This window comes from Cynocephalus volans, chromosome 13 (genome assembly GCF_027409185.1).
Source record: "Cynocephalus volans isolate mCynVol1 chromosome 13, mCynVol1.pri, whole genome shotgun sequence".
Lineage (NCBI taxonomy): Eukaryota > Metazoa > Chordata > Mammalia > Dermoptera > Cynocephalidae > Cynocephalus > Cynocephalus volans.
Window position 1 is genome coordinate 42,587,410 of NC_084472.1, and position 25,017 is coordinate 42,612,426.

The 25,017-nt window shown below is 50.6% G+C and overlaps 3 protein-coding genes and 3 non-coding genes across 6 annotated transcripts in view; all 6 read right to left on the bottom strand.

Annotated features, from left to right (window-relative positions):
- Positions 1–34: 34 nt before the first annotated feature.
- On the bottom strand, positions 35–8,745 carry LOC134361654 (elongin-A-like). The gene is made up of 3 exons (XM_063076669.1): positions 8,710–8,745; positions 8,513–8,627; positions 35–2,511 (listed from the first exon to the last, which is right to left on the bottom strand). Exons 1-3 carry the CDS (start codon positions 8,743–8,745, stop codon positions 35–37), a joined length of 2,628 nt encoding a protein of 875 aa, XP_062932739.1.
- LOC134362295 (U6 spliceosomal RNA) lies at positions 3,562–3,666 on the bottom strand. The gene has a single exon (XR_010021573.1). It is a non-coding gene; the product is annotated as a U6 spliceosomal RNA (small nuclear RNA).
- Positions 8,746–9,325: 580 nt separating the features above from the next.
- On the bottom strand, positions 9,326–18,028 carry LOC134361655 (elongin-A-like). The gene is made up of 5 exons (XM_063076670.1): positions 17,993–18,028; positions 17,796–17,910; positions 13,613–13,704; positions 11,949–11,971; positions 9,326–11,780 (listed from the first exon to the last, which is right to left on the bottom strand). The coding sequence occupies exons 1-5, from the start codon at positions 18,026–18,028 to the stop codon at positions 9,326–9,328; spliced, it is 2,721 nt and encodes a 906-aa protein (XP_062932740.1).
- Positions 12,845–12,949, bottom strand: LOC134362296 (U6 spliceosomal RNA). Its single transcript, XR_010021574.1, has one exon. It is a non-coding gene; the product is annotated as a U6 spliceosomal RNA (small nuclear RNA).
- A 580-nt stretch (positions 18,029–18,608) lies between the features above and the next one.
- The window catches only part of LOC134361656 (elongin-A-like), a 10,713-nt gene continuing 4,304 nt past the window's right edge, over positions 18,609–25,017 (bottom strand). Inside the window, exons 3-5 of the mRNA XM_063076671.1 lie at positions 22,892–22,983; positions 21,232–21,254; positions 18,609–21,063 (exon numbers count right to left, since the gene is read on the bottom strand). Of these exons, the coding sequence (XP_062932741.1) occupies positions 18,609–21,063; positions 21,232–21,254; positions 22,892–22,983 (2,570 nt within the window). The remainder of the gene's footprint in view (positions 21,064–21,231; positions 21,255–22,891; positions 22,984–25,017) is intronic.
- LOC134362297 (U6 spliceosomal RNA) lies at positions 22,124–22,228 on the bottom strand. Its single transcript, XR_010021575.1, has one exon. It is a non-coding gene; the product is annotated as a U6 spliceosomal RNA (small nuclear RNA).

Here is a 25,017-nt window from a genome sequence, read left to right on the forward strand (position 1 = left end):
CCCCCGAGTTCTCTGTCCAATGCGAGTCCTCGGCTCATCGGCGGGAGTATGTGTTCCTGTAATCTCGGATCGTCTTGGCCATGAGCGGGGCTACTTTCTTGGCGGCGGCTTTCCTGGTGCTGGGGCCGCAGGAGGGGGGCCTCGCAGGGAGCGGGTGAAAGCGGCTGTGGCCACCGGTGCTGCTGGAGGGGGGCCGGCTGCTCTCCTGTGGGCGTGGGGCCGGCTGCACCTCGGCTTTATCGGGGATGGCCGCTCCTCCCGAGGCAGGCTTTTCCTGCCTCCTGGGAACCTCACAAGGCTTGTCGAGCACAGAGTGGAAGAAGATCATCTGTGTCTGTCTGCCTCTGGGCCTCTCGGCGCGTGCAGAGCGGATCTTCATCGTCACCAGCCGGAGCCGCCGCTCTCGGGCCTCCCGGAGCCGCAGGTACATCTCCCGCCACGACTCGTGCTCCTCCGGCCGGGCTTCCTTAAAGTCTCGTTGACAGCGCCTTTTCCATAAGTGGCCCGTTTCTTTCGCTAGTGTGGGATTGTATTTCTCGATGGTGCGACCTGGCTGATCGGGCGTGCACCCCTTCCACGCGGGCTCCGGAGCAGGACACGGGTCTCCCCCCGCTTCCCGGACAGCAGGGACGCTGGTCCCGAGGGCCCACACCCGCCGCTCACACGCAGTCACGGTTCTAGGCAGGCCGGCGCTCCTGGGGCCCGAGTACACCGGCATCTTCGAGTTCCTTCTGCGTCCCGTAGGAAATCCACCCTCTTCTTCTTGCTGGGGGGAAGGGAGTGCGTGTATCTCTGGCGGGAAGGAGGACATCAGTTCAAGGACAGACAGTGCCCTGTCACTGGCCCGCATCCCGGGTAACGGGAGGTCTGGCAGCACCGGCGGGGCGTCGGTGGGGACCCTTTTCAGCTTGGCTACGTGCGCTCCGGGCGGTGGCGGCTCCTCTGTCTCATTTTCCTGCACCTTGGCTAGTCTGGGAAGCAGGCTCCCATTTTCACGAGTGCGTTTAGAGTCCGTCTCGTGAAGGTCTTTGACTCTCAGAGTAGTGGCCAGAGTTTTCACCGTCCTTTCCTTTCCCTTCCAAGGCCGGCCATAGGTGGAGTATGCCTCAAAGGGCACAGCAGGCTGCTCAGAGTCAGCCTCCATATCTGCCAACTCCTCCTCTTCAGGGAGGGAGCTCTCCCAGGTGGAAGGTCTGCGTATCCCTTCTCGAGTGCTGAGCTTGTTGGAAAGCTTGCCTGGCACCGTGGGCAGCAGGCCTCCTGCGCCCTCTCCTGTGTCTAAGCTTTCTGGGCTTGGCTTCTTTGTTTCGTCTGCTTTGGGTTCGTCAGAGTCTTTGTCCCTCTTCTCCTCTAGGTGGTTGTCCCGAGCAGCGTCCAAGGCGGGTAGAGAGGGAACGCAACCGAGCTCCGATGCCTTCTCTCTCCTGGCCCGCCTAGAGGGCGGTTTGTCCTTGGTACTGTCCCCCGAGATGGCCCTTGGACCTTCCTCTGGGGAGAAGGCCTTGTGGGATTTCTGGCTGAATCCAGCAGGGAACATCTCGTCGTCCCCAGCCCCCGCCGGGCCTTTCTGCCTGTGGGAAGATACCTGCGCCGGGCTTGGGCTCACGACGGCCCCTTGCCCCCGGGGTTTGCCCAGGTGTCCCTCTTGACGGAGTCCCGGACTGCCCTGAGGGGCATCAGCGTGGCCTTTTCCAGGCTTCTGGCGGAGAACAGCGGGCTCGGGGCCCTCCTCCTCCGGGGGCACGCAATGGTCCACGCACATCTGGTGAGGACCGGCAAGGGACAGACGGATCCGGATGTGGCCATCGCCGGAAGACGCCCAGTCTGAGGAGGAAGCCAGTGCAACTGTGTAGCGCTTGGTGCTCCCGCCTCTCCTGTCGCCACCGGGAGACCCCTTGGGAGGTATTTGGAGATGCGAGAGTCTCCTGTGCTTTCTGTGTCCGCGCTCCGTGCCGTCGGATGGGCTCTCGGAGGCTCCGTGGCTTTCTGGGCAGGCGCCCTGCACCTTCGGCTCCTTCGGAAACTCCTCCCTGGGGCGCTTTCGGGAACGGCTCTCCTCCAAGGCCAGTTGTTCAGGCCGGGTGTCCCGCGCCACGACCAGCAACTTCTTCCACTGGGCGGCTAAGTCCCTGGCCAAGCTGCCCACGTGCTGGTGTGTGCGCAAGCGCTTGACCGTCTTGCGGACTCCAGTCTCCGCCAGGGAGTGTGCTGTCACTGGCAAGGCGGAGAGTTTCTTCAGGTATTTCGCCAGCTTCTTGGGATCGGAGTGGGCAGCCAGGCGCGCCTGCAGCTTGACCACGGCGTGCAGCGCCCCGTCGGCTGCCATGGCCGTCCCGGGCGCAGCCTCGTCGGCGCAGCTGGGCGGGCGTCGCTGCTTGGGCCGCAGCTCTGTCCTCAGTACAGCGAGCAGCTCGGTCTGGGCACGCGGGTCCTCGCCGACCGCCGCCGGGCTGACCTGCTGCTTTTGCTTGGGGGTGCGGAGCCGCCGCCTGGAAGAACCGCCGCGAAGCGCTGTCCGAGGTAGAAGGAAGCCTCAGCGCGGGACTCCCGTCCTTATAAAGCCGGCACGCCCCGCTCCCGGGCTGTGAGCCGCGCCCTGATGACCAGCAGTGATTGGTCCTGGGCTTCCTCGCCTCTTGACTGATTGATTGCGTTACCAGGACTCAATCAGGAGTGACCTCTGTGGGTGGAGTTCCGGACACCGGCAGCAAGGTGTGCGAAAACACGTACTCCCCGATGCAGTGGGTGGAAACGCTAATTGCTACCACCTGTTTGTAGAGCATATTGACAAGATCGAGCGAAAAGAAAAATTCACATAGGCGTTGACCGAGCAATTCCACTCTTAGCATTTTATAGCGTACAGAGTCAATTCCGCAATGCTGTAGAAACACTCCACGTGCACACACACGCACACACACACACACAGACACACACACACACACACACACAGGTGTACACAGAGACCTAGAACCCAGCAGTTTCATTGTCCACTTATCCGTAGGCCGGACAGTGCATTTCATACCCTCCCTAACCTAAGCTAGGCGGGAGCATTTCTCAGAAATCTTTCCTTCATCCTCTTTCCAGAATCCCTGGAGAGAGTCATGTAAACATTCAGCCATCAGAATAGCCAGTGAACACACTGACCAGAATGAATAGGAAGGTAAAGACTTGGGACAGAGGGACCTCCAGATCCTAAACTGATCTTTACCTTGTTGACGACTTTCTTAAAATAACAAGCAAACAAACAAGAAACGTAAACAGCCTATCAGAGATGCTTGTACAGAGGGATTTGATTCCATGCTTGCAAAATGGTAGCTGTCCAAACTCCAAACAAAAGTGTTTCCTCCTTTTTCCTTTCTAGAATCACGGAGTTTGTCAGTGTCTTCAGCTCCACCGTAGGTGATGAGGACCGAGTCGTTTAGAATTCTGTTTGGATATGGCGCTGACTCAAAAATGGCTTTTGTCCTCAGCAGAGTGTGAAGCAGCTTGCACTTGGGATCGCCTGGCCTTGAAACAATAATGTCACTTTGGAAATTCAGTTTTTATCAAGAGTAGAAAAAGAGATAGAGATAGGAAAACACAGATTTACCTGTGATGCTTGTGCAGGGGTCATGCTGACCTTCTCTGTCTCGTTCCAATCTTAGTACATGTGGGGCTGAAGTGAGCAGAAAATTCAATGTTCCACTAGAATGAGGCTATGTCCGATCAGTATTCCTCCGCTACTTGGTTTTTACCCAACTGAGCGTAAGGATCCTCTACAGTACTCGAAAGCCACGGAAGCTCTGAGAAGGAACTGCTTCAGTGTTTTTCGTTTGACCACACGACTAAAGACAAATAAATCACAACTGGTATGAACACACAGGAACGGTTTTTGGAAAGTCACGACTGATTCGCATATTCGTGTGTACAGGCCAAATAATCCTGAAACAGAGTCACTTTTACTAATCGTCATGTGTCTTTCGGTGTGCTTTTCGAAAGTTAGGTGAGTCTTTTACATTAAAAAGTATCTAGTGTAAGTGTGAGCTAATTAATAAGGTGGTTGACTACTTTTTTAAAGGAGTGTTGTTCTATGCCTTAGCTCTTCTTAATTGCGTTGGGACGCTGAAAAAAAGCCAGAGAAATTGAAGATTTCATTACGTCGATGTTTTGCTCCGAAGAACTGAAGTTTACTAAACTTTCAACGCTCAGACATTTACGCATCTATCGAAATACCAATAGCTGTAAACAGTGTGTACTTTTAAGTACTAATCGACCAAACTCTAAGTCATTATGAAGCTAAGCTGAGTGTCAAGTAAGTCTTGCGTTTTAAGTGCTCCGCTCTGTTCTTACGCGAGGAAGATTAACCACTTCGCTACTGACCACTGCTGCGGCCTTGTGGGCATCTTCTAAAAATCTGTGGCTGCTGTTGAACCATATTCTTCCTGTACGTGGACCAGGAAAGGGAAACTGATCAGACAACCTGGAACCCTTTGCTAATGCCACACTGCTGTTCTTGGAGACGACTTCATCTTCCCCCCACCCACTCCTCCTCTTCTAGGTTTTCATGGCACTGTAAAGGGCTTTGTAAATGGTTTCTTGGTTTTTACTTCGTTTTATATTTATTACCGATTTGTAGATTTACAACCGGCCTTTGTCACTGATCTTACTTTAGCAACATTGGCAACTTCATTTACTGATCCTCACAGTTTATGTTTGAAGCCTTCGAACTTTTCTCAACATGTAATTCCATTATCCGTGCACAAAGACAGGGATAATTCTTTCTTCCCTTCCTTCTCTCTTTTTAAAAATTCTTACACCACGTATTTGTTTTTCTTGTCTCATCTTACTACTTAGGACCTCCGTGTTAGTCAGTTCTCTGTCGTTTACAAGAGAATACCCGAAACTGGGTCTATCTAGAGAAACAGAGTTTAGTTTGTCCAGTTTTGGAGGCTGGGAAGTCCGAGGTTCAATGGGCTTGTCTGGTGAGGGCCTTCTTCTTGATGGGGATGTGCCGAGTGACCCGAGGCAATGCAGTTTATCACAGGGTGCGGGTGACCAAAGCGAGCTAATATGCTTCTTTCTCTCCTGATAAAGCTGGTGCTGCCACTCGGGTGATAACCCATCCATCCACCAACTCATCCATCCGTGATGGTATTAATTCACTCAAGAGGGCATAGCCCTCATGATTCAATCACCTCTTAAAGACCCCACCTTCAACGCTGCTACATTGGGGATCAAGCTTCCACGTGACCTTTGGAGGGGACAAGCATTCAAATCACAGCAACGTTAATAAGATGTTGCGTAGAAGTGGGGATAAGAGGCATTATTGTCTTTTTCCCAATCTTGAAGGGAAAGCTTTTGGCATTTCATTAGTCAGTCTTATGTTTCCTGCAGGTTTTTCGTAGAGATCGTTTTGTCAGGTCAAGGCAGTTGTCTTCTATTCCTACGTTGTCCGGGGTTTTTGTTTCCTGTCCTTGTCTTTCCTTTTACTTTTTAAAAAATATCAACGATAGGTTGTACATTTTATGAATCACTTCTCTGCACTTTTGGAAATGATGACCTAATTTCTTTATTTTGCAATGTGGCACACTGACTGTATCACGTGATTCACTAACCCTAAACCAACCTTGCCTCAGTCCTAAGACACACTGAACTTGAATATTACGTATCACTGATTCAATTTGCTCCTAGTTTGCTTTGGATTTGTGAGTATATTAATGAATGGGATTGGGCTGTTCTAATGCTTTCAGTGTCCTTGTCAGGTCAGAGCTCTTACACATCTTTTATTGAATACTTCTATAACTATTTGTCTTCTGGATACTATCGTAAATGGTATTAACTAAAATAGTTTTTCGAAAGTGTTGCGATAGTTTCAGTACGTTGAGTCCCCCATGGATCTGTTTCAATTGTTTGTTATTCCTCATACTTCTCTGTGTTGTTCTTAAGTTGGCATGTGTGCCAGGCAGTGTAATTGAGACTTTATTTTTAGAAATAATCTGAGATGAAGGATGATGGTATCCTCTCACAGAGGTGATTTAGGTTTGTTTCTGCCTTGCGCCTGGAGCGAGGCCCGGCAGTCCAGGAATATCTGAATCCCGTTTCAGGGACTGAGGGTTTTCTGGGCCGCATAGGCAATGGGTAGCAGAGGTTGGGCAACTTAACTTGTTGTCTGTATTTATTCCTAGGACAGGGCCCAGACCAGGGTCCTCAATCTTGCTGGGCCTAGAATTCCAACTTTTGTGCCCTCAGCACCTTGAGGTTGTCGACAGTGCTTGGTGTCCTAGCATCGTAGAAGTAGGCAAATGTCCGTAGGAACAATGGCTTCCAATGGCATGGCCACCTATGCGCATCTATGAATACTGTAGTCCTCCCTTATTTGTGGTTTTCCTCTCCTTAATATCAGTTGCCTGCAGTCCAATGTGGTGTGAAAATATCAGATGAACAATTACAGAAATAAACCGTTCAGAGGTTTTAAATTGCGAGCCGTTCTCTGGAGTGTGACAAAACCTCACATGGCCCCGCTCCATACCGTAAGCATTCCTTTTTCCAGTGTGTCCACCTGTACACCCTCCCTGCCCGCTCGTGACTGGGAGGCCATCCTGGTGATCAAATCAACTGTCACCCTATCGCGGTGTTTGCGTCCGAGTCGCCGTATTTTACTTAATAATGGCCACAACGCACAAGAGCGGTCATGCTGGGAATTCGGATATGTCAAATAGAAGCCATAAAGTGCTTCCTTTAGGCGAAAAGGTGAAAGTTCTCTACTTAGTAAGGAAAGGGAAAAAAATTATATGCTGAGGTTACTGAGATGTACTGTCAGAACAAATGTTGTGTCTGTGAGATTGTGAAGAAGTTCAAAGAAATTCATGCTGGTTTCGCTGTCGCACCTCAAACTGCAAAGATTTTGGCCACAGTCTAGGCAACAATGTTTAGTGAAGATGAAAAAGACATTAAATTTGTGGGTGGAAGACATGGACAGGAGCATGTTGCAATAGATGGTACTGTCCGAGGTTTCGGACATCCGATGGGGGGCCTGATATTTACATCCAACGGATGAGGGGAACTCCTGGGATTTTAAAATACTGAAGAATGGGACTACATAAAAATAAAAAGGAATGAAAGAGAAAGTCAAAAGATTGAGCTGGGAGAGATATTTACAACTCGTAGAACATTCAACTCATACAATTTCCTTTATATCCAATGAGCTCCCACACACCAATGTGAAAAAAGACCAACGACTTAGGAGAGAAATGGGGAACACATAGGAAAACGTGGCTCCCCGACCCCCCAAAACAAGCGACTCTTGAATACAGGAGAAGATGCTCACCACCATGAAGATGAAAATAAAAGACAATGTGGTGAAATTTGGGACCTATTAATATAGTTCGAAACATTAACAACCTGCTGTGTTGGAACAGATTATCCTAGATTGCTTGTAGATGTAGAAATTAATACAAACGCTATACAAGTAAGCCTGTAAAATTTAAAATGTATGTATATATTTAAAAGTGTATCCTTAGACACATCCATATCACTTGTAGAGTGAGAGGCTGAATGTATAAACGGGTAAAGGGCAAAAACCACAGAGAAGCTCGGGAAGCCAAACCACAACCCCTGGAGCCACCAGCCCAGAAAAGCAAACTACAGCCTCTACGGCAATCAGTCCAGGAAGCCCAATCACAACCACTGCAGCAGTTGGCACACACCAGTCAGGATCGGGTCAGCAATGCCAGCTTGGGAATTTTGGCCCCAGTGTCCAAGTCAAGACCAACTAGAGAAAGCCAAATATGCTCTCAAAACCAATCGCGTCAGATGCTCTGCTTCCAGTTAGCCTGCTTACAGCTTCCCCAAGTCAACAACCTCCAATCCGAAAATACCCGGAACCCTCCTTCCTTTTTGATAGAGAACTTTGCTACTCCCCCGCCTACCTTTGAGTTTGCCAAATGCGACCGATGGTTTCTGACTCCCTTGCTTTCTATGTATATGTACAGCGAGCGTTTTCTAAACAGTCTGTTTGTTTTTGCTTGCGTCTTTTTCATTTATTTCCACAAATCCCTTCTACTAAACTTGCATGTATGAAAAATATATTCATATTCTTTGATAGAGCGATTTCACTTGTAGGATTTTATCCCACAAACACACCTGCCTCTATGCGTGTGCGCGCGCATGTGTGCATCTGTGTCCGTGAACAGGTGTCCCTGACGTCCAGGATAGACGTTTCAAGACGCCGGTGGATACATAAAGCCACAGATAGTAGCAAACCCAGTTGCCGTCAAAGGGAGCACGTTTCTTTTCGTTTCTTCCACCCGCAAATCGAATGCCATTTCCATCCTAACCAAGCAGCCATCGTGCAGCGAGGCCGAAAGGATCGCAGTTGGATGTGCGACGGCACGAAGTTTCCTTTCCTTCTTCACAGCTTCGCAGAAGGAAGACTTGCTTTCATGGGAGATCTTTGCAACCCTCACATATGATTTTCCCCTTTCCTTATGAAGTCCAGGACTTTTCACCTTTTCGGGTAAAGGAAGCCCTTTACGGCTTCTCTTTGGCATATGCGAATTGCCCGCATCACTCCTCTTGCACTCGGTGGCCATTACGAAGGAAAAGAAGTGTGACTTAAACGCAAGCTCTGCAATGTGGCGACAGTCGGTCTGAAAACGGAGATGGTTACTAAGTGAGCAGTGGCCCGGGAGCATCTAGGGCGTGGACGTGTAGCACAAAGGGATGACTCACGTCCCGGCCAGGCAGGCTGCGCATGCGAGATTTCATCGCACTGCTCTGAAGAGCCTGCAACTTCAAATTTCTGCCTTGTTCGTTTCTGAAATTTTCCATTTGATATTTTGGGACCTTGGTGGACAGAGGAAAACTGAAACTGGGAACGCGAAACTGCACGCAAGGGGGGAGGGGAGGGGGGGACTACTTTGAGGACTCTAGGATTGAGTCCAAGAAAGCCTTATCTGCTCCAGGATGGACAAAGGAGAGAGAGACGGCCAATCTCTTGTATATCATTTTATTTACAAATATGAACACGATCTGGGGACGATATGGATTGGTTAAAACTCTGTCCTTCTTTCCAAAGAGGCTAGTTAACATCCTCAGTGCAATTGGTGTTAAAACCTGCTGCGAGACTGAGGATTCAGAGCTTGGGGATTCTGAAGCGTCCACCAAGCAGGGCGGCAGCGTCCCAGGTGCAACGGGTGAAAACTGCAGGATTCAGATCCAGGAGGTCCCACCAACGAAAGACGCCAGTGTCCTTTGCAAGTCCCATTCCCCGACTCGAATCGCCTTTGAATTCCTTCCCAACCACCCCACCGCCCCCCGAGTTCTCTGTCCAATGCGAGTCCTCGGCTCATCGGCGGGAGTATGTGTTCCTGTAATCTCGGATCGTCTTGGCCATGAGCGGGGCTACTTTCTTGGCGGCGGCTTTCCTGGTGCTGGGGCCGCAGGAGGGGGGCCTCGCAGGGAGCGGGTGAAAGCGGCTGTGGCCACCGGTGCTGCTGGAGGGGGGCCGGCTGCTCGCCTGTGGGCGTGGGGCCGGCTGCACCTCGGCTTTATCGGGGATGGCCGCTCCTCCCGAGGCAGGCTTTTCCTGCCTCCTGGGAACCTCACAAGGCTTGTCGAGCACAGAGTGGAAGAAGATCATCTGTGTCTGTCGGCCTCTGGGCCTCTCGGCGCGTGCAGAGCGGATCTTCATCGTCACCAGCCGGAGCCGCCGCTCTCGGGCCTCCCGGAGCCGCAGGTACATCTCCCGCCACGACTCGTGCTCCTCCGGCCGGGCTTCCTTAAAGTCTCGTTGACAGCGCCTTTTCCATAAGTGGCCCGTTTCTTTCGCTAGTGTGGGATTGTATTTCTCGATGGTGCGACCTGGCTGATCGGGCGTGCACCCCTTCCACGCGGGCTCCGGAGCAGGACACGGGTCTCCCCCCGCTTCCCGGACAGCAGGGACGCTGGTCCCGAGGGCCCACACCCGCCGCTCACACGCAGTCACGGTTCTAGGCAGGCCGGCGCTCCTGGGGCCCGAGTACACCGGCATCTTCGAGTTCCTTCTGCGTCCCGTAGGAAATCCACCCTCTTCTTCTTGCTGGGGGGAAGGGAGTGCGTGTATCTCTGGCGGGAAGGAGGACATCAGTTCAAGGACAGACAGTGCCCTGTCACTGGCCCGCATCCCGGGTAACGGGAGGTCTGGCAGCACCGGCGGGGCGTCGGTGGGGACCCTTTTCAGCTTGGCTACGTGCGCTCCGGGCGGTGGCGGCTCCTCTGTCTCATTTTCCTGCACCTTGGCTAGTCTGGGAAGCAGGCTCCCATTTTCACGAGTGCGTTTAGAGTCCGTCTCGTGAAGGTCTTTGACTCTCAGAGTAGTGGCCAGAGTTTTCACCGTCCTTTCCTTTCCCTTCCAAGGCCGGCCATAGGTGGAGTATGCCTCAAAGGGCACAGCAGGCTGCTCAGAGTCAGCCTCCATATCTGCCAACTCCTCCTCTTCAGGGAGGGAGCTCTCCCAGGTGGAAGGTCTGCGTATCCCTTCTCGAGTGCTGAGCTTGTTGGAAAGCTTGCCTGGCACCGTGGGCAGCAGGCCTCCTGCGCCCTCTCCTGTGTCTAAGCTTTCTGGGCTTGGCTTCTTTGTTTCGTCTGCTTTGGGTTCGTCAGAGTCTTTGTCCCTCTTCTCCTCTAGGTGGTTGTCCCGAGCAGCGTCCAAGGCGGGTAGAGAGGGAACGCAACCGAGCTCCGATGCCTTCTCTCTCCTGGCCCGCCTAGAGGGCGGTTTGTCCTTGGTACTGTCCCCCGAGATGGCCCTTGGACCTTCCTCTGGGGAGAAGGCCTTGTGGGATTTCTGGCTGAATCCAGCAGGGAACATCTCGTCGTCCCCAGCCCCCGCCGGGCCTTTCTGCCTGTGGGAAGATACCTGCGCCGGGCTTGGGCTCACGACGGCCCCTTGCCCCCGGGGTTTGCCCAGGTGTCCCTCTTGACGGAGTCCCGGACTGCCCTGAGGGGCATCAGCGTGGCCTTTTCCAGGCTTCTGGCGGAGAACAGCGGGCTCGGGGCCCTCCTCCTCCGGGGGCACGCAATGGTCCACGCACATCTGGTGAGGACCGGCAAGGGACAGACGGATCCGGATGTGGCCATCGCCGGAAGACGCCCAGTCTGAGGAGGAAGCCAGTGCAACTGTGTAGCGCTTGGTGCTCCCGCCTCTCCTGTCGCCACCGGGAGACCCCTTGGGAGGTGTTTGGAGCTGCGAGAGTCTCCTGTGCTTTCTGTGTCCGCGCTCCGTGCCGTCGGATGGGCTCTCGGAGGCTCCGTGGCTTTCTGGGCAGGCGCCCTGCACCTTCGGCTCCTTCGGAAACTCCTCCCTGGGGCGCTTTCGGGAACGGCTCTCCTCCAAGGCCAGTTGTTCAGGCCGGGTGTCCCGCGCCACGACCAGCAACTTCTTCCACTGGGCGGCTAAGTCCCTGGCCAAGCTGCCCACGTCCTGGTGTGTGCGCAAGCGCTTGACCGTCTTGCGGACTCCAGTCTCCGCCAGGGAGTGTGCTGTCACTGGCAAGGCGGAGAGTTTCTTCAGGTATTTCGCCAGCTTCTTGGGATCGGAGTGGGCAGCCAGGCGCGCCTGCAGCTTGACCACGGCGTGCAGCGCCCCGTCGGCTGCCATGGCCGTCCCGGGCGCAGCCTCGTCGGCGCAGCTGGGCGGGCGTCGCTGCTTGGGCCGCAGCTCTGTCCTCAGTACAGCGAGCAGCTCGGCCTGGGCACGCGGGTCCTCGCCGACCGCCGCCGGGCTGACCTGCTGCTTTTGCTTGGGGGTGCGGAGCCGCCGCCTGGAAGAACCGCCGCGAAGCGCTGTCCGAGGTAGAAGGAAGCCTCAGCGCGGGACTCCCGTCCTTATAAAGCCGGCACGCCCCGCTCCCGGGCTGTGAGCCGCGCCCTGATGACCAGCAGTGATTGGTCCTGGGCTTCCTCGCCTCTTGACTGATTGATTGCCTTACCAGGACTCAATCAGGAGTGACCTCTGTGGGTGGAGTTCCGGACACCGGCAGCAAGGTGTGCGAAAACACGTACTCCCCGATGCAGTGGGTGGAAACGCTAATTGCTACCACCTGTTTGTAGAGCATATTGACAAGATCGAGCGAAAAGAAAAATTCACATAGGCGTTGACCGAGCAATTCCACTCTTAGCATTTTATAGCGTACAGAGTCAATTCCGCAATGCTGTAGAAACACTCCACGTGCACACACACGCACACACACACACACACACACACACACACACAGGTGTACACAGAGACCTAGAACCCAGCAGTTTCATTGTCCACTTATCCGTAGGCCGGACAGTGCATTTCATACCCTCCCTAACCTAAGCTAGGCGGGAGCATTTCTCAGAAATCTTTCCTTCATCCTCTTTCCAGAATCCCTGGAGAGAGTCATGTAAACATTCAGCCATCAGAATAGCCAGTGAACACACTGACCAGAATGAATAGGAAGGTAAAGACTTGGGACAGAGGGACCTCCAGATCCTAAACTGATCTTTACCTTGTTGACGACTTTCTTAAAATAACAAGCAAACAAACAAGAAACGTAAACAGCCTATCAGAGATGCTTGTACAGAGGGATTTGATTCCATGCTTGCAAAATGGTAGCTGTCCAAACTCCAAACAAAAGTGTTTCCTCCTTTTTCCTTTCTAGAATCACGGAGTTTGTCAGTGTCTTCAGCTCCACCATAGGTGATGAGGACCGAGTCGTTTAGAATTCTGTTTGGATATGGCGCTGACTCAAAAATGGCTTTTGTCCTCAGCAGAGTGTGAAGCAGCTTGCACTTGGGATCGCCAGGCCTTGAAACAATAATGTCACTTTGGAAATTCAGTTTTTATCAAGAGTAGAAAAAGAGATAGAGATAGGAAAACACAGATTTACCTGTGATGCTTGTGCAGGGGTCATGCTGACCTTCTCTGTCTCGTTCCAATCTTAGTACATGTGGGGCTGAAGTGAGCAGAAAATTCAATGTTCCACTAGAATGAGGCTATGTCCGATCAGTATTCCTCCGCTACTTGGTTTTTACCCAACTGAGCGTAAGGATCCTCTACAGTACTCGAAAGCCACGGAAGCTCTGAGAAGGAACTGCTTCAGTGTTTTTCGTTTGACCACACGACTAAAGACAAATAAATCACAACTGGTATGAACACACAGGAACGGTTTTTGGAAAGTCACGACTGATTCGCATATTCGTGTGTACAGGCCAAATAATCCTGAAACAGAGTCACTTTTATTAATCGTCATGTGTCTTTCGGTGTGCTTTTCGAAAGTTAGGTGAGTCTTTTACATTAAAAAGTATCTAGTGTAAGTGTGAGCTAATTAATAAGGTGGTTGACTACTTTTTTAAAGGAGTGTTGTTCTATGCCTTAGCTCTTCTTAATTGCGTTGGGACGCTGAAAAAAAGCCAGAGAAATTGAAGATTTCATTACGTCGATGTTTTGCTCCGAAGAACTGAAGTTTACTAAACTTTCAACGCTCAGACATTTACGCATCTATCGAAATACCAATAGCTGTAAACAGTGTGTACTTTTAAGTACTAATCGACCAAACTCTAAGTCATTATGAAGCTAAGCTGAGTGTCAAGTAAGTCTTGCGTTTTAAGTGCTCCGCTCTGTTCTTACGCGAGGAAGATTAACCACTTCGCTACTGACCACTGCTGCGGCCTTGTGGGCATCTTCTAAAAATCTGTGGCTGCTGTTGAACCATATTCTTCCTGTACGTGGACCAGGAAAGGGAAACTGATCAGACAACCTGGAACCCTTTGCTAATGCCACACTGCTGTTCTTGGAGACGACTTCATCTTCCCCCCACCCACTCCTCCTCTTCTAGGTTTTCATGGCACTGTAAAGGGCTTTGTAAATGGTTTCTTGGTTTTTACTTCGTTTTATATTTATTACCGATTTGTAGATTTACAACCGGCCTTTGTCACTGATCTTACTTTAGCAACATTGGCAACTTCATTTACTGATCCTCACAGTTTATGTTTGAAGCCTTCGAACTTTTCTCAACATGTAATTCCATTATCCGTGCACAAAGACAGGGATAATTCTTTCTTCCCTTCCTTCTCTCTTTTTAAAAATTCTTACACCACGTATTTGTTTTTCTTGTCTAATCTTACTACTTAGGACCTCCGTGTTAGTCAGTTCTCTGTCGTTTACAAGAGAATACCCGAAACTGGGTCTATCTAGAGAAACAGAGTTTAGTTTGTCCAGTTTTGGAGGCTGGGAAGTCCGAGGTTCAATGGGCTTGTCTGGTGAGGGCCTTCTTCTTGATGGGGATGTGCCGAGTGACCCGAGGCAATGCAGTTTATCACAGGGTGCGGGTGACCAAAGCGAGCTAATATGCTTCTTTCTCTCCTGATAAAGCTGGTGCTGCCACTCGGGTGATAACCCATCCATCCACCAACTCATCCATCCGTGATGGTATTAATTCACTCAAGAGGGCATAGCCCTCATGATTCAATCACCTCTTAAAGACCCCACCTTCAACGCTGCTACATTGGGGATCAAGCTTCCACGTGACCTTTGGAGGGGACAAGCATTCAAATCACAGCAACGTTAATAAGATGTTGCGTAGAAGTGGGGATAAGAGGCATTATTGTCTTTTTCCCAATCTTGAAGGGAAAGCTTTTGGCATTTCATTAGTCAGTCTTATGTTTCCTGCAGGTTTTTCGTAGAGATCGTTTTGTCAGGTCAAGGCAGTTGTCTTCTATTCCTACGTTGTCCGGGGTTTTTGTTTCCTGTCCTTGTCTTTCCTTTTACTTTTTAAAAAATATCAACGATAGGTTGTACATTTTATGAATCACTTCTCTGCACTTTTGGAAATGATGACCTAATTTCTTTATTTTGCAATGTGGCACACTGACTGTATCACGTGATTCACTAACCCTAAACCAACCTTGCCTCAGTCCTAAGACACACTGAACTTGAATATTACGTATCACTGATTCAATTTGCTCCTAGTTTGCTTTGGATTTGTGAGTATATTAATGAATGGGATTGGGCTGTTCTAATGCTTTCAGTGTCCTTGTCAGGTCAGAGCTCTTACACATCTTTTATTGAATACTTCTATAACTATTTGTCTTCTGGATACTATCGTAAATGGTATTAACTAAAATAGTTTTTCGAAAGTGTTGCGATAGTTTCAGTACGTTGAGTCCCCCATGGATCTGTTTCAATTGTTTGTTATTCCTCATACTTCTCTGTGTTGTTCTTAAGTTGGCATGTGTGCCAGGCAGTGTAATTGAGACTTTATTTTTAGAAATAATCTGAGATGAAGGATGATGGTATCCTCTCACAGAGGTGATTTAGGTTTGTTTCTGCCTTGCGCCTGGAGCGAGGCCCGGCAGTCCAGGAATATCTGAATCCCGTTTCAGGGACTGAGGGTTTTCTGGGCCGCATAGGCAATGGGTAGCAGAGGTTGGGCAACTTAACTTGTTGTCTGTATTTATTCCTAGGACAGGGCCCAGACCAGGGTCCTCAATCTTGCTGGGCCTAGAATTCCAACTTTTGTGCCCTCAGCACCTTGAGGTTGTCGACAGTGCTTGGTGTCCTAGCATCGTAGAAGTAGGCAAATGTCCGTAGGAACAATGGCTTCCAATGGCATGGCCACCTATGCGCATCTATGAATACTGTAGTCCTCCCTTATTTGTGGTTTTCCTCTCCTTAATATCAGTTGCCTGCAGTCCAATGTGGTGTGAAAATATCAGATGAACAATTACAGAAATAAACCGTTCAGAGGTTTTAAATTGCGAGCCGTTCTCTGGAGTGTGACAAAACCTCACATGGCCCCGCTCCATACCGTAAGCATTCCTTTTTCCAGTGTGTCCACCTGTACACCCTCCCTGCCCGCTCGTGACTGGGAGGCCATCCTGGTGATCAAATCAACTGTCACCCTATCGCGGTGTTTGCGTCCGAGTCGCCGTATTTTACTTAATAATGGCCACAACGCACAAGAGCGGTCATGCTGGGAATTCGGATATGTCAAATAGAAGCCATAAAGTGCTTCCTTTAGGCGAAAAGGTGAAAGTTCTCTACTTAGTAAGGAAAGGGAAAAAAATTATATGCTGAGGTTACTGAGATGTACTGTCAGAACAAATGTTGTGTCTGTGAGATTGTGAAGAAGTTCAAAGAAATTCATGCTGGTTTCGCTGTCGCACCTCAAACTGCAAAGATTTTGGCCACAGTCTAGGCAACAATGTTTAGTGAAGATGAAAAAGACATTAAATTTGTGGGTGGAAGACATGGACAGGAGCATGTTGCAATAGATGGTACTGTCCGAGGTTTCGGACATCCGATGGGGGGCCTGATATTTACATCCAACGGATGAGGGGAACTCCTGGGATTTTAAAATACTGAAGAATGGGACTACATAAAAATAAAAAGGAATGAAAGAGAAAGTCAAAAGATTGAGCTGGGAGAGATATTTACAACTCGTAGAACATTCAACTCATACAATTTCCTTTATATCCAATGAGCTCCCACACACCAATGTGAAAAAAGACCAACGACTTAGGAGAGAAATGGGGAACACATAGGAAAACGTGGCTCCCCGACCCCCCAAAACAAGCGACTCTTGAATACAGGAGAAGATGCTCACCACCATGAAGATGAAAATAAAAGACAATGTGGTGAAATTTGGGACCTATTAATATAGTTCGAAACATTAACAACCTGCTGTGTTGGAACAGATTATCCTAGATTGCTTGTAGATGTAGAAATTAATACAAACGCTATACAAGTAAGCCTGTAAAATTTAAAATGTATGTATATATTTAAAAGTGTATCCTTAGACACATCCATATCACTTGTAGAGTGAGAGGCTGAATGTATAAACGGGTAAAGGGCAAAAACCACAGAGAAGCTCGGGAAGCCAAACCACAACCCCTGGAGCCACCAGCCCAGAAAAGCAAACTACAGCCTCTACGGCAATCAGTCCAGGAAGCCCAATCACAACCACTGCAGCAGTTGGCACACACCAGTCAGGATCGGGTCAGCAATGCCAGCTTGGGAATTTTGGCCCCAGTGTCCAAGTCAAGACCAACTAGAGAAAGCCAAATATGCTCTCAAAACCAATCGCGTCAGATGCTCTGCTTCCAGTTAGCCTGCTTACAGCTTCCCCAAGTCAACAACCTCCAATCCGAAAATACCCGGAACCCTCCTTCCTTTTTGATAGAGAACTTTGCTACTCCCCCGCCTACCTTTGAGTTTGCCAAATGCGACCGATGGTTTCTGACTCCCTTGCTTTCTATGTATATGTACAGCGAGCGTTTTCTAAACAGTCTGTTTGTTTTTGCTTGCGTCTTTTTCATTTATTTCCACAAATCCCTTCTACTAAACTTGCATGTATGAAAAATATATTCATATTCTTTGATAGAGCGATTTCACTTGTAGGATTTTATCCCACAAACACACCTGCCTCTATGCGTGTGCGCGCTCATGTGTGCATCTGTGTCCGTGAACAGGTGTCCCTGACGTCCAGGATAGACGTTTCAAGACGCCGGTGGATACATAAAGCCACAGATAGTAGCAAACCCAGTTGCCGTCAAAGGGAGCACGTTTCTTTTCGTTTCTTCCACCCGCAAATCGAATGCCATTTCCATCCTAACCAAGCAGCCATCGTGCAGCGAGGCCGAAAGGATCGCAGTTGGATGTGCGACGGCACGAAGTTTCCTTTCCTTCTTCACAGCTTCGCAGAAGGAAGACTTGCTTTCATGGGAGATCTTTGCAACCCTCACATATGATTTTCCCCTTTCCTTATGAAGTCCAGGACTTTTCACCTTTTCGGGTAAAGGAAGCCCTTTACGGCTTCTCTTTGGCATATGCGAATTGCCCGCATCACTCCTCTTGCACTCGGTGGCCATTACGAAGGAAAAGAAGTGTGACTTAAACGCAAGCTCTGCAATGTGGCGACAGTCGGTCTGAAAACGGAGATGGTTACTAAGTGAGCAGTGGCCCGGGAGCATCTAGGGCGTGGACGTGTAGCACAAAGGGATGACTCACGTCCCGGCCAGGCAGGCTGCGCATGCGAGATTTCATCGCACTGCTCTGAAGAGCCTGCAACTTCAAATTTCTGCCTTGTTCGTTTCTGAAATTTTCCATTTGATATTTTGGGACCTTGGTGGACAGAGGAAAACTGAAACTGGGAACGCGAAACTGCACGCAAGGGGGGAGGGGAGGGGGGGACTACTTTGAGGACTCTAGGATTGAGTCCAAGAAAGCCTTATCTGCTCCAGGATGGACAAAGGAGAGAGAGACGGCCAATCTCTTGTATATCATTTTATTTACAAATATGAACACGATCTGGGGACGATATGGATTGGTTAAAACTCTGTCCTTCTTTCCAAAGAGGCTAGTTAACATCCTCAGTGCAATTGGTGTTAAAACCTGCTGCGAGACTGAGGATTCAGAGCTTGGGGATTCTGAAGCGTCCACCAAGCAGGGCGGCAGCGTCCCAGGTGCAACGGGTGAAAACTGCAGGATTCAGATCCAGGAGGTCCCACCAACGAAAGACGCCAGTGTCCTTTGCAAGTCCCATTCCCCGACTCGAATCGCCTTTGAATTCCTTCCCAACCACCCCACCGCCCCCCGAGTTCTCTGTCCAATGCGAGTCCTCGGCTCATCGGCGGGAGTATGTGTTCCTGTAATCTCGGATCGTCTTGGCCATGAGCGGGGCTACTTTCTTGGCGGCGGCTTTCCTGGTGCTGGGGCCGCAGGAGGGGGGCCTCGCAGGGAGCGGGTGAAAGCGGCTGTGGCCACCGGTGCTGCTGGAGGGGGGCCGGCTGCTCTCCTGTGGGCGTGGGGCCGGCTGCACCTCGGCTTTATCGGGGATGGCCGCTCCTCCCGAGGCAGGCTTTTCCTGCCTCCTGGGAACCTCACAAGGCTTGTCGAGCACAGAGTGGAAGAAGATCATCTGTGTCTGTCGGCCTCTGGGCCTCTCGGCGCGTGCAGAGCGGATCTTCATCGTCACCAGCCGGAGCCGCCGCTCTCGGACCTCCCGGAGCCGCAGGTACATCTCCCGCCACGACTCGTGCTCCTCCGGCCGGGCTTCCTTAAAGTCTCGTTGACAGCGCCTTTTCCATAAGTGGCCCGTTTCTTTCGCTAGTGTGGGATTGTATTTCTCGATGATGCGACCTGGCTGATCGGGCGTGCACCCCTTCCACGCGGGCTCCGGAGCAGGACACGGGTCTCCCCCCGCTTCCCGGACAGCAGGGACGCTGGTCCCGAGGGCCCACACCCGCCGCTCACACGCAGTCACGGTTCTAGGCAGGCCGGCGCTCCTGGGGCCCGAGTACACCGGCATCTTCGAGTTCCTTCTGCGTCCCGTAGGAAATCCACCCTCTTCTTCTTGCTGGGGGGAAGGGAGTGCGTGTATCTCTGGCGGGAAGGAGGACATCAGTTCAAGGACAGACAGTGCCCTGTCACTGGCCCGCATCCCGGGTAACGGGAGGTCTGGCAGCACCGGCGGGGCGTCGGTGGGGACCCTTTTCAGCTTGGCTACGTGCGCTCCGGGCGGTGGCGGCTCCTCTGTCTCATTTTCCTGCACCTTGGCTAGTCTGGGAAGCAGGCTCCCATTTTCACGAGTGCGTTTAGAGTCCGTCTCGTGAAGGTCTTTGACTCTCAGAGTAGTGGCCAGAGTTTTCACCGTCCTTTCCTTTCCCTTCCAAGGCCGGCCATAGGTGGAGTATGCCTCAAAGGGCACAGCAGGCTGCTCAGAGTCAGCCTCCATATCTGCCAACTCCTCCTCTTCAGGGAGGGAGCTCTCCCAGGTGGAAGGTCTGCGTATCCCTTCTCGAGTGCTGAGCTTGTTGGAAAGCTTGCCTGGCACCGTGGGCAGCAGGCCTCCTGCGCCCTCTCCTGTGTCTAAGCTTTCTGGGCTTGGCTTCTTTGTTTCGTCTGCTTTGGGTTCGTCAGAGTCTTTGTCCCTCTTCTCCTCTAGGTGGTTGTCCCGAGCAGCGTCCAAGGCGGGTAGAGAGGGAACGCAACCGAGCTCCGATGCCTTCTCTCTCCTGGCCCGCCTAGAGGGCGGTTTGTCCTTGGTACTGTCCCCCGAGATGGCCCTTGGACCTTCCTCTGGGGAGAAGGCCTTGTGGGATTTCTGGCTGAATCCAGCAGGGAACATCTCGTCGTCCCCAGCCCCCGCCGGGCCTTTCTGCCTGTGGGAAGATACCTGCGCCGGGCTTGGGCTCACGACGGCCCCTTGCCCCCGGGGTTTGCCCAGGTGTCCCTCTTGACGGAGTCCCGGACTGCCCTGAGGGGCATCAGCGTGGCCTTTTCCAGGCTTCTGGCGGAGAACAGCGGGCTCGGGGCCCTCCTCCTCCGGGGGCACGCAATGGTCCACGCACATCTGGTGAGGACCGGCAAGGGACAGACGGATCCGGATGTGGCCATCGCCGGAAGACGCCCAGTCTGAGGAGGAAGCCAGTGCAACTGTGTAGCGCTTGGTGCTCCCGCCTCTCCTGTCGCCACCGGGAGACCCCTTGGGAGGTGTTTGGAGCTGCGAGAGTCTCCTGTGCTTTCTGTGTCCGCGCTCCGTGCCGTCGGATGGGCTCTCGGAGGCTCCGTGGCTTTCTGGGCAGGCGCCCTGCACCTTCGGCTCCTTCGGAAACTCCTCCCTGGGGCGCTTTCGGGAACGGCTCTCTTCCAAGGCCAGTTGTTTAGGCCGGGTGTCCCGCGCCACGACCAGCAACTTCTTCCCCTGGGCGGCTAAGTCCCTGGCCAAGCTGCCCACGTGCTGCTGTGTGCGCAAGCGCTTGACCGTCTTGCGGACTCCAGTCTCCGCCAGGGAGTGTGCTGTCACTGGCAAGGCGGAGAGTTTCTTCAGGTATTTCGCCAGCTTCTTGGGATCGGAGTGGGCAGCCAGGCGCGCCTGCAGCTTGACCACGGCGTGCAGCGCCCCGTCGGCTGCCATGGCCGTCCCGGGCGCAGCCTCGTCGGCGCAGCTGGGCGGGCGTCGCTGCTTGGGCCGCAGCTCTGTCCTCAGTACAGCGAGCAGCTCGGCCTGGGCACGCGGGTCCTCGCCGACCGCCGCCGGGCTGACCTGCTGCTTTTGCTTGGGGGTGCGGAGCCGCCGCCTGGAAGAACCGCCGCGAAGCGCTGTCCGAGGTAGAAGGAAGCCTCAGCGCGGGACTCCCGTCCTTATAAAGCCGGCACGCCCCGCTCCCGGGCTGTGAGCCGCGCCCTGATGACCAGCAGTGATTGGTCCTGGGCTTCCTCGCCTCTTGACTGATTGATTGCCTTACCAGGACTCAATCAGGAGTGACCTCTGTGGGTGGAGTTCCGGACACCGGCAGCAAGGTGTGCGAAAACACGTACTCCCCGATGCAGTGGGTGGAAACGCTAATTGCTACCACCTGTTTGTAGAGCATATTGACAAGATCGAGCGAAAAGAAACATTCACATAGGCGTTGACCGAGCAATTCCACTCTTAGCATTTTATAGCGTACAGAGTCAATTCCGCAATGCTGTAGAAACACTCCACGTGCACACACACGCGCGCGCACACACACACACACACACACAGGTGTACACAGAGACCTAGAACCCAGCAGTTTCATTGTCCACTTATCCGTAGGCCGGACAGTGCATTTCATACCCTCCCTAACCTAAGCTAGGCGGGAGCATTTCTCAGAAATCTTTCCTTCATCCTCTTTCCAGAATCCCTGGAGAGAGTCATGTAAACATTCAGCCATCAGAATAGCCAGTGAACACACTGACCAGAATGAATAGGAAGGTAAAGACTTGGGACAGAGGGACCTCCAGATCCTAAACTGATCTTTACCTTGTTGACGACTTTCTTAAAATAACAAGCAAACAAACAAGAAACGTAAACAGCCTATCAGAGATGCTTGTACAGAGGGATTTGATTCCATGCTTGCAAAATGGTAGCTGTCCAAACTCCAAACAAAAGTGTTTCCTCCTTTTTCCTTTCTAGAATCACGGAGTTTGTCAGTGTCTTCAGCTCCACCGTAGGTGATGAGGACCGAGTCGTTTAGAATTCTGTTTGGATATGGCGCTGACTCAAAAATGGCTTTTGTCCTCAGCAGAGTGTGAAGCAGCTTGCACTTGGGATCGCCTGGCCTTGTAACAATAATGTCACTTTGGAAATTCAGTTTTTATCAAGAGTAGAAAAAGAGATAGAGATAGGAAAACACAGATTTACCTGTGATGCTTGTGCAGGGGTCATGCTGACCTTCTCTGTCTCGTTCCAATCTTAGTACATGTGGGGCTGAAGTGAGCAGAAAATTCAATGTTCCACTAGAATGAGGCTATGTCCGATCAGTATTCCTCCGCTACTTGGTTTTTACCCAACTGAGCGTAAGGATCCTCTACAGTACTCGAAAGCCACGGAAGCTCTGAGAAGGAACTGCTTCAGTGTTTTTCGTTTGACCACACGACTAAAGACAAATAAATCACAACTGGTATGAACACACAGGAACGGTTTTTGGAAAGTCACGACTGATTCGCATATTCGTGTGTACAGGCCAAATAATCCTGAAACAGAGTCACTTTTATTAATCGTCATGTGTCTTTCGGTGTGCTTTTCGAAAGTTAGGTGAGTCTTTTACATTAAAAAGTATCTAGTGTAAGTGTGAGCTAATTAATAAGGTGGTTGACTACTTTTTTAAAGGAGTGTTGTTCTATGCCTTAGCTCTTCTTAATTGCGTTGGGACGCTGAAAAAAAGCCAGAGAAATTGAAGATTTCATTACGTCGATGTTTTGCTCCGAAGAACTGAAGTTTACTAAACTTTCAATGCTCAGACATTTACGCATCTATCGAAATACCAATAGCTGTAAACAGTGTGTACTTTTAAGTACTAATCGACCAAACTCTAAGTCATTATGAAGCTAAGCTGAGTGTTAAGTAAGTCTTGCGTTTTAAGTGCTCCGCTCTGTTCTTACGCGAGGAAGATTAACCACTTCGCTACTGACCACTGCTGCGGCCTTGTGGGCATCTTCTAAAAATCTGTGGCTGCTGTTGAACCATATTCTTCCTGTACGTGGACCAGGAAAGGGAAACTGATCAGACAACCTGGAACCCTTTGCTAATGCCACACTGCTGTTCTTGGAGACGACTTCATCTTCCCCCCACCCACTCCTCCTCTTCTAGGTTTTCATGGCACTGTAAAGGGCTTTGTAAATGGTTTCTTGGTTTTTACTTCGTTTTATATTTATTACCGATTTGTAGATTTACAACCGGCCTTTGTCACTGATCTTACTTTAGCAACATTGGCAACTTCATTTACTGATCCTCACAGTTTATGTTTGAAGCCTTCGAACTTTTCTCAACATGTAATTCCATTATCCGTGCACAAAGACAGGGATAATTCTTTCTTCCCTTCCTTCTCTCTTTTTAAAAATTCTTACACCACGTATTTGTTTTTCTTGTCTCATCTTACTACTTAGGACCTCCGTGTTAGTCAGTTCTCTGTCGTTTACAAGAGAATACCCGAAACTGGGTCTATCTAGAGAAACAGAGTTTAGTTTGTCCAGTTTTGGAGGCTGGGAAGTCCGAGGTTCAATGGGCTTGTCTGGTGAGGGCCTTCTTCTTGATGGGGATGTGCCGAGTGACCCGAGGCAATGCAGTTTATCACAGGGTGCGGGTGACCAAAGCGAGCTAATATGCTTCTTTCTCTCCTGATAAAGCTGGTGCTGCCACTCGGGTGATAACCCATCCATCCACCAACTCATCCATCCGTGATGGTATTAATTCACTCAAGAGGGCATAGCCCTCGTGATTCAATCACGTCTTAAAGACCGCACCTTCAACGCTGCTACATTGGGGATCAAGCTTCCACGTGACCTTTGGAGGGGACAAGCATTCAAATCACAGCAACGTTAATAAGATGTTGCGTAGAAGTGGGGATAAGAGGCATTATTGTCTTTTTCCCAATCTTGAAGGGAAAGCTTTTGGCATTTCATTAGTCAGTCTTATGTTTCCTGCAGGTTTTTCGTAGAGATCGTTTTGTCAGGTCAAGGCAGTTGTCTTCTATTCCTACGTTGTCCGGGGTTTTTGTTTCCTGTCCTTGTCTTTCCTTTTACTTTTTAAAAAATATCAACGATAGGTTGTACATTTTATGAATCACTTCTCTGCACTTTTGGAAATGATGACCTAATTTCTTTATTTTGCAATGTGGCACACTGACTGTATCACGTGATTCACTAACCCTAAACCAACCTTGCCTCAGTCCTAAGACACACTGAACTTGAATATTACGTATCACTGATTCAATTTGCTCCTAGTTTGCTTTGGATTTGTGAGTATATTAATGAATGGGATTGGGCTGTTCTAATGCTTTCAGTGTCCTTGTCAGGTCAGAGCTCTTACACATCTTTTATTGAATACTTCTATAACTATTTGTCTTCTGGATACTATCGTAAATGGTATTAACTAAAATAGTTTTTCGAAAGTGTTGCGATAGTTTCAGTACGTTGAGTCCCCCATGGATCTGTCTCAATTGTTTGTTATTCCTCATACTTCTCTGTGTTGTTCTTAAGTTGGCATGTGTGCCAGGCAGTGTAATTGAGACTTTATTTTTAGAAATAATCTGAGATGAAGGATGATGGTATCCTCTCACAGAGGTGATTTAGGTTTGTTTCTGCCTTGCGCCTGGAGCGAGGCCCGGCAGTCCAGGAATATCTGAATCCCGTTTCAGGGACTGAGGGTTTTCTGGGCCGCATAGGCAATGGGTAGCAGAGGTTGGGCAACTTAACTTGTTGTCTGTATTTATTCCTAGGACAGGGCCCAGACCAGGGTCCTCAATCTTGCTGGGCCTAGAATTCCAACTTTTGTGCCCTCAGCACCTTGAGGTTGTCGACAGTGCTTGGTGTCCTAGCATCGTAGAAGTAGGCAAATGTCCGTAGGAACAATGGCTTCCAATGGCATGGCCACCTATGCGCATCTATGAATACTGTAGTCCTCCCTTATTTGTGGTTTTCCTCTCCGTACTATCAGTTGCCTGCAGTCCAATGTGGTGTGAAAATATCAGATGAACAATTACAGAAATAAACCGTTCAGAGGTTTTAAA